Below are 12,899 nucleotides of genomic sequence, written 5' to 3'. Positions count from 1 at the left end.
CCTAGATCAGGAACAAGACAAGGATGCCTGCTTTAGTCATCTCTATTCAACATAGCATTGGAAGTCCTAGACAGAGCAACTAGGCAAGAAAAAGAAATAAAAGGTATCAAAATTAGAAAGAAACAAAACTACATCTATTCACAGATTACATGACCTTATACTTAAAAAATCTTAAAGAATCCACAAATAACTATATAGCTAATAAATAAATTCAGCAAGGTTTCAGGGTATAGGATCAACACAAAACATCAGCTGTATTTCTATACACTGGCAATGAACAATCTGAAGATGAAATTGAGAAAACAATTCCATTCACAACAGAATAGAAAAGAATAAAATACTTAGGAATAAACTTAACCAAAGAGGTGAAAGAACTGTACAGTACCAACTAAAAAACACTGCTGAAAGAAATTAAAGACAAATAAATGAAAAAACACATTCTGTGTTCATGGATTGGAAGACTTAACACTGTTAATATGGCAATACTCCTCAAGTAGTCTACAAATTCAATGTAATCCCCATCATAATCCCAATGGGTTTTTGTTGCAGAAATCAAAAAGCTAGATAGACCTCAAATTCATATGTTATCACAAGAAGTCTAGAAAACCCAAAACAATCTCAAAAAAGAAGAACAAGATAGTGATGATGGTTGTACAACATACTGAATATACTTAATGGCTCTGAATTGTACACTTTGAAATAATAAAAAGTACATTAATGGCTCTGAATTGTACACTTTGAAATAATAAAAAGTACATTTTATGTTGTATATATTCTACCACAATAAAAAAAATTACCACAACTATGTAGAGAAATTTTTAAATGTTTATGCACTTTCTTGTAGAAAAAATAAAGAATAAGAAAAAAATGAAAGGCATTTCAAGCATGAAATGAGATGAATAGTGTGATGACATTAACTCCAGCCCATACTCAAATCCTGATTCCACTACTTGCTAGCTGTATGATCTTGTGTAAACTCTAGGCCTCAATTTCCTCATCTATAAAATAGAACTAATTAAAATTCCTACCTTAAAGGATTGGAAGGATTCAGTGAGATAATGTAAATAAACCAGACCATTGGAACTGGCACAGAATAAAGGCTTAATAAATGTTGGCTGCCCTTACTGCAGAACTGTACTTACGGTTACAATTACATAAAATGTATGCCCGTGATGTAGAGAACTGATCTTTTCCTATTAATAATATTTCCTGATTTAGTTGATGAAATACACTTTGTAAACAAGCAAACTGTACATGTATGATTTGTGTACCTTTTTGCATGTATGTTTTACTTTTTAAAAAAAGTTTAACTGAAAAAGAAAGGTGATTGTACAAACTTTTTAAATGTACCTAATGCCACTGAACTGTAAACTTAAAAATGGTTAAAATGATAAATTTTACATTACATGTATTTTACCATAATAAAAGCAAGGAAGGAAAGAGATCATTTTGGCCGAGCACAGTGGCTCACGCCTGTAATCCTAGCACTCTAGGAGGCCAAGGCGGGAAGATAGCTTGAGCTCAGGAGTTCAAGACCAGTCTGAGCAGGAGTGAGACCCTGTCTCTACTAAAAATAGTAAAAATTAGCTGGGCATGATGGCGCATGCCTGTAGTCCCAGCTACATGGGAGGCTGAGGCAAGAAGGATTGCTTGAACCCAGGAGTTTGAGGTTGCTATGAGCTAGGCTGACGCCATGGCACTCTAGCCTAGGCAACGGAGCAAGACTCTGTATCCAAAAAAAAAAAAAAAGAGATCATTTGATGATAGTGTAGAAAGTGGAGTCCAGAGCAAGCTGAGTAGGACACCTATGGATGCCCAGCTACATCCACCTAAGAAGCAATGAAAGCCAAACCCAAGGAAGGGATAGTGGAAAGAAAATGGGGAGAGCCTGGAGATTAAAACGAGTGTGATAATTGTCCAGGGGTTTTACTAAAACAAAACAAACAAGAGTGTGATACAAACACAATCACACACACACTGAGACTGACACCTGAGTTTCTGGCTTAAGGAATTAGAGAAAACAAAGCAGTCTCACAGGTAAACTAATGACATTGGTTTTAAGGGTTATGAGTTTCAAAAATGACTAGCTGGCAAAATGAACATAAATGGGTGTGTATCTCTGCAGAGAAAGTTATGAACTATAGTTTTAATTTTGAAGGTTCAAGGTGCTAAAAAAATGCTCAGGAATTATTCAGGAACTAAGATGTACATATTTTTTTAAATGCTCAGGAAGAGAGGCGCTCGCTGAAGGAGAAAAGTTAACAAACTAAATTTGGCGCTCGCTGAAGGAGAAAAGTTAACAAACTAAATTCTGGGGGTCATCAACCAGCATTTTAAGGGCAGGGAAGAGGCCGAAGGTAAATGGAGAGCCAGGGGAATGGATGTCAAAATTCTGCTGAGAAACAGATATGAGAACTCAGTAATGTTAGTGTTAAGCAATTTTTTTTTTTTTTTTTTTTTTTTTTTTTTGAGACAGTCTCACTTTGTTGCCCGGGCTAGAGTGAGTGCCGTGGCATCAGCCTAGCTCACAGCAACCTCAGACTCCTGGGCTTAAGCGATCCTACTGCCTCAGCCTCCCGAGTAGCTGGGACTACAGGCATGAGCCACCATGCCCGGCTAATTTTTTTGTATATATATATATTTTTAGTTGGCCAGATAATTTCTTTCTATTTTTAGTAGAGACGGGGTCTCACTCTTGCTCAGGCTGGTCTCGAACTCCTGACCTCGAGCGATCCACCCGCCTCGGCCTCCCAGAGCTAGGATTACAGGCGTGAGCCACCGCGCCCGGCCAGTGTTAAGCAATTCCCAAAAGAATTCTGCTACTACAGTTTGGGCCAATTCCTATATCATGTACCATACACTGTGCAGTAAAAAATGAAAATGGAGGCCAGGCACGGTGGTTCACGCCTGTAATCCCAGCACTATGGGAGGCCAAGGCGGGCGGATTGTTTTGAGCTCAGGAGTTCGAGACCAGCTTGAGCAAGAGCGAGACCCCGTCTCTACTAAAAATAGAAAGAAATGATTTGGATAGCTAAAAATATACATAGAAAAAATTAGCCGGGCATGGTGGCTCATGCCTATAGTCCCAGCTACTCAGGAGGCTGAGGCAGGAAGACCGCTTGAGCCCAGGAGTTTGAGGTTGCTGTGAGCAAGGCTGACGCCACGGCACTCACTCTAGCCCAAGCAACAGAGTGAGACTCTGTCTCAAAAAAAAAAAAGAAAAATGAAAATGGGGAAAAAATCCTAAGGAATCTACCAAATAACTATTAGAACCAATAAATGAGTTTAGAAATGCTACAGGATATGAGATCAGTATAAAAAAATCAACTGTATTTCTATACACTTACAATGAATAATCTAAAAATGAAATTAAGAAAACAATTCAATTTACAATAACATCAAAAAGAACAAATTACTTATGACTAAATTTAACAAAGAAATGCAAAACCTATACTCTGGAAACTACAAAACATTTTTGGAAGAAGTTAAAGAATATCTAAATGAATGAAAAGACATTCATAGGTCGGAACACTTAACATTATTAAGATGGCAATAATTTCCAAATTGATCTATAGATTCAATGCAAACCCTATCAAAATCCCGGTTGGCTTCATTGTAGAAATTGACAAGCTAATCCTAAAAGTAATATAGAAATTCAAGGGCCCAAAATAGCCAAAACAATTCTGAAAAAGAAGTTAGAAAACTCACACTTCTTGGTTCCAAAACCTACTATGAAGCTATAATAATCAAGATAGTGTGATACTAGCAAACGGTCAGACATATAAATAATGAAACAGAACTGAGTCTAAAAAGAGACTCCCACATTTACAGTCAATCAATTTTCAACAAAAACACCAAGACAACTGAGCGAGGAAAGAATAGTCTTTTCAACAGACGGTGCTGGAACAACTGGATATACACATGCAAAAGAATGAAGTACCTCTTATCTTTTTTTTTGTTTTGAGACAGAGTCTCGCTCTGTTGCCCCGGCTAGAGTGAGTACCGTTGGCATCAGCCTAGCTCACAGCAACCTCAAACTCCTGGGCTTAAGCGATCCTACTGCCTCAGCCTCCCGAGTAGCTGGGACTACAGGCATGTGCCACCATGCCCGGCTAATTTTTTCTATATATATTTTTTAGTTGGCCAGATAATTTCTTTTCTATTTTTAGTAGAGACGGGGTCTCGCTCTTGCTGAGGCTGGTCTCGAACTCCTGACCTTGAACAATCCACCCGCCTCGGCCTCCCAGAGTGCTAGGATTACAGGCGTGAGCCACAGCGCCCGGCCAACCTCTTATCTTATATAAAAAAAAAAAACTCAAAATGTACCAAAGATATAAATGTAAGAGCTAAAACTATAAAACTCCTAGAAAAAAATATAGAGCACCAGGTGTGGTGGCCCACTCCTGTAATTCCAGCACTTTGGGAGGCCAAAGTAGGAGGACTACTCAAGGCCGGGAGTTTAAGACCAGCCTGGGCAACATACCAAGACCATGTCTCGACAAAAATTTAAAAATGAAATAAATTTGTTGGGTATGGTGGCGCACACCTGTAACCCAGCCACCTGGAAGGCTGAGGAGGGAGGATCATTTGAGCCCAGGAGTTTGAGGCCACAGTGAGCTATGATCGTGCCACTGCACTCTAGCCAGGGCAACAGAGTGAGACTCCGTTTCTAATAAAAGAAAAAAAAAATTTAAGCAGAGGTACATGCAAAAACAGGAAAAAAAAGAAAAGAAAAAAAATACAGGTGTTAATCTTCACGACCTTGGATTTGGCAATGGTTTCTAAACATGACACAACACAAAAAACACAAACAACAAAAGAAAAAAGATACATTGGGCTTCATCAAAATTAAAAACTTTTGTGCTTGAAAGACATCAAAAAAGTAAAAAGGTAACCCACTGAATTGGAGAAAATATTTCACATATCTGATAGAGGATTTGTATCTAGAATATATTTTTAAAAATTCCTACGACTCAAAAATTAAAAAAAAAAATTAAAAATGGACAAAAAACTAGAATAGACAATGCTCCAAAGAAGATATACAAATGTTCAACACACATGGAAAGTTACTCATTCAACATCAGTAGTCATTAGGGAAATGTAAATCAAAACCACAATGAGGTACTTCACACCACTAGGTTGACTATAATAATAATAAAAATAGTAAGTGTTGACAAGGACATAGAGGAATTAGAACCCCCAATACAATGCTGGTTGGAATGTAAGTGGTTCAGCCACTTTGGAAAAGTTTGTCAATTTCTCAAAAGGTTAAACACATTACCATATGGCCCAGCAATTCTATTCATATACCCAAGAGAAATGAAAACATAGGTCTACACATAAATTTGTGCACACAAATTTTCATAGCAGCATTATTCATAATAGTCAAAAAGTGGAGGCCAGGCATGGTGGCTCACGCCTGTAATACTAGCACTCTGGGAGGCCGAGGCGGGAGGATCACTTGAACTCAGGAGTGCAAAACCAACCTCAACAAGAGTAAGACCCCATCTCTATTAAAAATAGAAAAAATTAGCCGGGTGTGGTGGCGTACGCCTGTAGTCCCAGCTACTCAGGAGGCTGAGGCAGGAGGATCACCTGAGCCCAGAGTTTGAAGTTGTTGTGAGCTAGGCATTCTACCCAGGCAAAAGAGCGAGACTTTGTCTCAAAAAAAAAAAAAAAAAAAAAAAATATATATATATATATATATATATACGTATATATATATAAAATGCTGGGAGATCCACAAATACAAATGTTTTATAATTACAGAAGTGAATCAATTCTGAATGCCAATTTATTGTTCTTATGCAGTTAGAGTAATTTATTAATAAGTATATACTCTAGGCTTTCTCAACAGTTAAATACTCACTATATTTCATACTTTGAAGTATGTGCTATTTGATATCAAAGCTGTTACTATAACAAACTAATAACAGCTAGTAAGTTTTTTGATTCTTTCCAATAGCATACAATTTTATAAGGTGAATTGGTGATTAGTCATAAGGACCTTACTAAGCAAAGTTTCCTTGCTCTATACAGATCTAGCACTACATACTCTATTTCTATAAATAATTTAAGTAGTGTGGACTTATTATCCTAATGTCATTGGATATGCAATGTATTTTTTATTTTCTGTCTTTTTAAAATTGTGGTAAAATATACATAACATAAAATGTACCAATTTAACCTTTTTTTTGCTTTTTGAGACAAGGTCTTACATGCTTTCTTCTGGGAGGCTAGAATGCAATGGCATCAGCACTACTCACTGCAAGCTCAAACTGCTGGGCTCTTGCCTCAGCCTCCTGAGTAGTTGGGACCAGAGGCACCCAACACCTCACCTAAATTTTCTATTTTTTGTAGAGACTAGGGGTCTCGCTATATTGCTCAGGCTGGTCTTGAACTCCTGGCCTCTAGACCAGGGTTGGTGAGAGAAAAAGAAAAAAAAAAAAAAAAGAATTCCTGGCCTCAAGTGATCATCCCACCTCACCCTCCCAAAGTGCCACTCCATCCAGCCCATTTTAAACATTTTTAAGTGTACAATTCAGTGTCATTTAGAACAGCAGTCCCCAGCCTTTTTGGCACTAGGGACCAGGTTTCATGGAAGACAATTTTTCCATGGAGCTCTGTGGTCTGATCCCTTAACGGGCCTTGGACCACTACTGGGGGTTGGGGACTGCAGATTTAGAACATTCACAAAGTTGTAAATCCATCATCACTATCCAACTTGAGAACTTTTTCATTACCTCAAACCGAAGTACTGAACCCATTAAAAAAATAACACCCTATTACTCACTCCTCCCAGCCCCTGGTAATCTCTTGTCTCTTCCTGTCCCTATGAATTTGCCTATTCTAAGTACCTTTCATAAGTGGAATCATATAATATTTGTCCTTTTATATCTGGTTTATTTCATTTAGCATCATGTTTTCAATGTTGTAATGTCATCCATGTTGTAGTATTAGAATTTCATTCCTTTTTAAGAATGAATAATATTCCATTGTATATATACACCATATTTTGTTTATCCATTCATCTATTGATGAACACTTGGTTTGTTTCTACCTTTTAGCTATTGTGAATTATGCTGCAATGAGCATTGGTTGGTATACAAATATCTGTTCCACTCCCTGTTTTCAATTCTTTTGGGTATATATGCCTAGGAATGGAGTTGCTCCACCATATGGTAGTTTTATGTTTAACTTTTTTTTTTTTAAGCAAAGCCCATCACTTGAGAATCTTATGTTTAACTTTTTGAGGAACCACCAAACTGTCTTCAACAGAAGATGGACCATTTTCCATTCCCAAGAGCAATGCACAAGGGTTCCAACTTCTCCACATCCTGGGTATTTTCTGCTTTTATTTTAATAATAGGCATCTTAACAGGTGTGAAGTGATATCTCATTGTATTGCAATGTATTTTTAGTCTATTATTTATAAATAGAAGTCCACTTTCTATTTATTTCTATAATTGTATAGAAATGTGGTATAGCAACTTGAGACATAGAAAATATTTAAGTACCAAAAAAAATCTAGTACAGGGTTACAAAGATTTTAAGTCAACTCAATATCTTGAAAAAGGTATCAAAAATGACAGAGTGAATGAAGACTTAATACTAAAAATCTGTAACTCCAGTTTCATGCACCTGGGATTAATTTCTAAAATACTAATGTTTTGTGTAAATAAAAATTGTTGCAAAGCAGGTTACAGGTTTGTGATTTATAGAGATGACAGTGAAACAAATCTAGAAGTCATTTCTGAAATAAAATTTTTTTTTTTTTTGGGACAGAGTCTCACTCTGTTGCCCAGGCTAGAGTGCTGTGGCTTCAGCTTAGCTCACAGCAACCTCAAACTCCTGGGCTCAAGCAATCCTATTGCCTCAGCCTCCCAAGTAGCTGGGACTACAGGCATGCGCCACCATGCCCGGCTAATTTTTTTCTATATATTTTTAGTTGTTTGGCTAATTTCTTTCTATTTTTTTTAGTAGAGATGGGGTCTCACTCTTGCTCAGGCTGGTCTCGAACTCCTGAGCACAAATGATCCACCCACCTCAGCCTCCCAGAGTGCTAGGATTACAGGCGTGAGCCACCACGCCTGGCCTGAAATAAACCTTTTTTAAAAACACATTTATCCCTGGGAGACAGTTGTCACTGTCCTCATTTTCAAGATAAAAAAATCTGAAATCAAACAGGTTTGACAACTTATCCAAGACCACAAAGCAAAACTGTGGCAAAGATTTGGAAAACAAGCCCAGCTTTCTCCAAAACCCATAACATAACATGCAATAAGTCAAGGGAAACCCAGAAGAACAATTTCTACTTTTTTAGCATGAATAAACTTAGGGACATTGTCCAGCACACTGAAGCTTACAGCCTCCTACAGCAATGACCATTAATTAACTCCTTACCAGCAGTGACTTGAATATGAGGCCAGGCCAGATTCAACTCAGAACTATTTTTTTTTTTCAGTGTAATCTAATAACACTAAAGTTCTAACTTTGTCTCTCAAGTGTTTTCATTGTTTGGTTAAATTTTGACCGTTCAAAAGTAAGATAATTCTAATGTTAAACTGACGAAGTATGTATTGAACCAACCAAGGAAAACGGAATTGCTTCTTGACATCCTTGCTTAGATCAGATATAGAAAATGTTACCTATCTTCTTTCCTGCAACTCACACGTTAAATAGTTTACTCTCACCAAATTTGATTCAACTGTTTAACCTAATTAAAAAAATATATTCCAAGGACCATATTTTAAGAAATGCAAACTCAAAGGCCAGGCTGTTGGCTCCTGCCTTTAATACCAGCACTTTGGGAGGCCGAGGCAAGAGGACCTCTTGAGGTGAGGAGTTCAAGACCAGCCTGGGCTAGGTAGGGAGACGCTGTCTCTACAAAAAATAGAAAAATTAGCCCGGGCGTAGTTGCGCATGCCTGTAGTCCCAGCTTCTCAGGAGGCTGAGGCAGGAGGATCGCCTGAGCCTGGGAAGTGGAGGTTGCAACAAGCTGTGACCGTGCCACTATACTCCAGCCTGCGCCACAAAGTGAAACCCTGTCTCAAAAAAAAAAAAAAAACATACTCAAGTAAGTAAGGGTGAAATGACCTGACTGAGATTTGCTTTAAAAACTCTTCGGTATTTCTCCAAATAAGGTCACAAATAAGAAGGAACAAAAAAAGAGAAAAAAAAATACTTCGACAAACAAAATAAAAGTATAGGTGAAACTTTGTGACAAACACTGACAACTGTTGAATGTGAGTGATGGCATGCATATAGGGATTCATCTCACCTTTTCTTTCTTTTGCCTACGCTGAAAAGATTTTCGCAATAACTTTTCAAAAAAAAAAAGGAATTACTTCCAAAGAAAATTACCGTCCTGGTAATTAAACAAGAGTCACTGGATGTAAATGCTCGTCTTCGGAACCAAACGTGGTGACGGGTCTCAAGCAAAGGCAAAGGATCCCACCGCGGCGCCGACCTGGGCTCCGCGCCTCTCAGGCCTGCGGCACCACGCGGGCAGAAAGCACGCACGTTTCTTTCAAAGCTACACCTGACAAATCGCTCCGTGCGCTCTAGAGCTCACAGAACCGCGGAGCTCAATTCGGAAGTGGCGCACGAGGGGCTCACGCTGGCTGCTCAGGGAAACCCAAGAAACTCCGTTAGAGAGCTCCCTGGTCCCAGCCCAGGGCCGTCGGCTTGGCCCGGACGCGACGCCTGGCTCCCCAGAACCCTTCTCTGGACCTCTAGAGACACCTGCACCACTCCCAGGGTCCCCCACTGCGACCCTCGGCCCCGCCCGCCGCCTACTTTCCAAGTCCGCGTCCTCCTCCGAGTCGCTGTCCTGGTCGGCGACATGGTCCGGGCCGAGCTCTTGCGTGTGGTAGCCCAAAGAAGAGGCGGCGGGCAGGACTGAAGCTTGGGCGCGGGCCTCGCGCAGACGGGTGAAGTAGTCTACCGCGAAGTCGACAAGGTCAGGCGGCTGCTGCCGCAGCACCTCCACCGTGTAGCCCTGCAGCAGCTCCGTGAGCCCCGGCGGGATCTGGATGTGGCTCATGCCGGCGGCGGCCGAGGGGACAGGCGGGTCCAGGCCCCCGGCGGCCACAACCTCCGTGCTCCTTTCGCCGGCCTCTCGCTCGGCGGGCGCGAGGTCTCCTCACGCGCGGCCCTGGTCCGGCCTTCCTCGCGTCGCACTACTCTTTGGCCGGGTCCGCTTTCCAGGCCGCGCAGCCCTAAGCTACTACGGCGGGCCTGTCGCGGCCGCCGCGGGGACCGACGGGCAGGCGAGCTGGACGGGCGGGGCAGGCGCCGGGGTTGTGACGCACGCGGCCGCGGGCGTACGCACCACAGCCGAGCGCCGGCCCCCTGTGCGCGTGCGCCGCTGAGCCGCCCGCTTTTGTGGCCGGCAGCTGTCGAGGTGCCCAGGTGCCCGAGGGCTCCCGCTGCAGCTCCTGTCGGGGAACTCAGGAATCAAGTTATGAATGGTATACCCGCGAGGCAGGCTCATTAGTGCCTCTCGCCTGGCCATGAAGGCCTTTCATTTATTCTTTCAATACTCGCTAAGACCTTGTTTGCCAGCACTTACTGAGCACCAGGGACACAGCCCTGAGATGTGGAACACACGACCATCTCAGTGTGGTTCCGACTGTGGTGAAGGGCATGAGGGCCCACTTTAGGGGGTGACATTCAAGCTGGCCTTGAGGTTTGAGGAGGACCCGACCAGAGGAAGATCTGGGGGAACGCCATCTGAGCACAAAGCACAACAAAAATAAAGGCCTGGTCAAGTCAGGACCACCCTGGCCGCCAGGTGGAATGGTGGAATGACCACAGGACCCTCAGGAGTCTGGCGGGAGGTCTCTGAGATGTGAAATGGGGAAGGCTTTGTGGGAAGTAAGTAGGAGTTTCAGTGAGATAGTAATTTGAGAGTCACAGGCAAAGAAATAAGTTTAGAAGAACTCACTCAACCTAACATGTACAGTGAGAAAAGGGAATAAGGCCTAGAGCAGGAAAGACCTCTGTGCCTATTCTTCCCCTTGAGCATTCTTACCAGGGTCCCCAGGTCTAGGTCTACACACTCTTTTCCCCACACTCCACCCTGGGCCCTGGGACCTGGACCCTGGGTGAGCACTGCTTGATGAAGTTGAGCAGACCACAAGGCACTGTTATCTTTTGCCCCTGGGGAAGAGGCATAGGTGAACTGCAGAGGCCAGGCTATTTACCAGCTTGCTCGCCCCCTTCCACCAGATTGGAAAAGAATAGAAAAAAAAGACCTTCCTGGGATGTACATGCCACAGCCTAGGTGCTGACCAGTAGGCACGGACAGAGTCCTCCTTTTCCTTGCCAGGCCAAGCAAGGAAGTGACTAGCTGTAGGCTTGAGAACCTAAAGGGCATTTGGGATGGTTATGCACCACCTGGTAATTACCCAGTATTAATTAAAATCCTCATAGCACCTCCTATACAGTCTTGGCACATACCCAGGAGTTCAGTGCTGCTGAGAACTAAGCTGCTTGTGTCGCAGGAGCATCTCATTCCCGCTGGTGCAGAGGCCAGCTCAGGCTCTAGACTAGCCAGGCCTGTCATTACAAATAGCAGTGTCTCCCTGGACAAGTTCCTTCACCCCTGAGAAGAGTGGAGCTGTCAATTGTGTGGGGGGAGGGGCTGTGTCAAACTCGATCCCTGCTGGGTCCTTATAGCACACTCTTGGAGAAGGTTTACCAATTAAATAAATGATAAATTTCAGCACAGCAAGCAGAGCCAATGAAACTGCTCTCCTGACCTCTTGGTCTCAGAACTGGGATCCTTTGCTTCAAAGCTGTGCTTCTAATCTCAGTATAAATACCTCACTACGGATAAGCGGTCTGAAGCTGGAGGAGGCAGGGTCTCTCACCTCTTCTCTGCTCTTTGGCAGACTGACCCAAGTTTTCCAGGGGTCAGTCTTTGACAGAGATACCCAGGAAACCTGAGTATGACTCCCACTACACCACCAAACCTGGGGATCTGCTCCTCTTCAAGCAATCCTATAGGCAACCCTTTGGAAAGGCAAATTCACAACTCCATTCCCTAGTTTGCCCACATTGTCAGGTTTTATATATTTTAAAGGAGGACAGGTCCTTGTATAGTTAAGACTCCTACCTCAATTACAAAATCGAGGAGAGAAAGGCTATTCCAGAGCTGACAACAGAGGTGAATATGGGTGGGTTCTCCCATTTGTTCCAAGAAACCCCCACTGGTCAGAAGTAGGTCAGTCTACCCGACTTGTTCTCAGATGCCCCATAGCTCTGCCATCCATCCATCCAGCAAAGAGCATTCAAAAGGCAACCTATGGCCAGGCGCAGTGGCTCACAACTGTAATCCTAGCACTTTGGGAGGCCGAAGTGGGAGGATTGCTTGAGCTCAGGAGTTCGAGACCAATCTAAGCAAGAGCAAGACCCTGTCTTCACTAAAAATAGAAAAATTAGCCCGGTGTGGCAGTGTACACCTGTAGTCCCAGCTACTCAGGAGGCTGAGGCAAGAGGATCGCTTGAGCCCAGGAGGTTGAGGTTGCAGTGAGCTATGATAACACCACTGCACTCTACCCAGGGCAACAGAGTAAAACTCTGTTTCAAAAAAAAAAAGGCAACCTAGGAGTGAGGGACACAGAAAGTGGGAGCCCTGTAGCTGCTCTTCACCTGTCTCTATAAACTAGCCTCAGAGTAAGGACGGACAACCAGCCTCCAGATCCAACCACTCTCTCCCCCAGCATTTGGTCCCCAGAGCAGGGATCCATCTCTGCCCCTTCTGTACAACCCTTCAGTAGTAAGTGAAGCCCCAAGGGCCTTCATGAATATCCACTTGAGTTGGCCAAAGAATAGGGCCCTGTAACAGGAGAGAACACTAGAGCCCTGAGCCCCATGTCTGTCCCTCTTGTCCT

General features: G+C 42.6%; 1 protein-coding gene across 1 annotated transcript in view; it reads right to left on the bottom strand.

The window, feature by feature from the left end:
• Nucleotides 1-10,325, bottom strand: part of PRKAR2A (protein kinase cAMP-dependent type II regulatory subunit alpha) — an 82,852-nt gene extending 72,527 nt beyond the window's left edge. The window contains exon 1 of the mRNA XM_045530289.1: nt 9,799-10,325. Coding sequence (XP_045386245.1) covers nt 9,799-10,045 — 247 coding nt within the window. The 5' untranslated portion in view covers nt 10,046-10,325. The remainder of the gene's footprint in view (nt 1-9,798) is intronic.
• Nucleotides 10,326-12,899: the final 2,574 nt, after the last annotated feature.

This window comes from Lemur catta, chromosome 18, assembly GCF_020740605.2.
Source record: "Lemur catta isolate mLemCat1 chromosome 18, mLemCat1.pri, whole genome shotgun sequence".
In the NCBI taxonomy this organism is placed as follows: domain Eukaryota; kingdom Metazoa; phylum Chordata; class Mammalia; order Primates; family Lemuridae; genus Lemur; species Lemur catta.
Note: the sequence above shows the minus strand (reverse complement) of the source record. Positions and strands in the feature narration are given on the sequence as shown.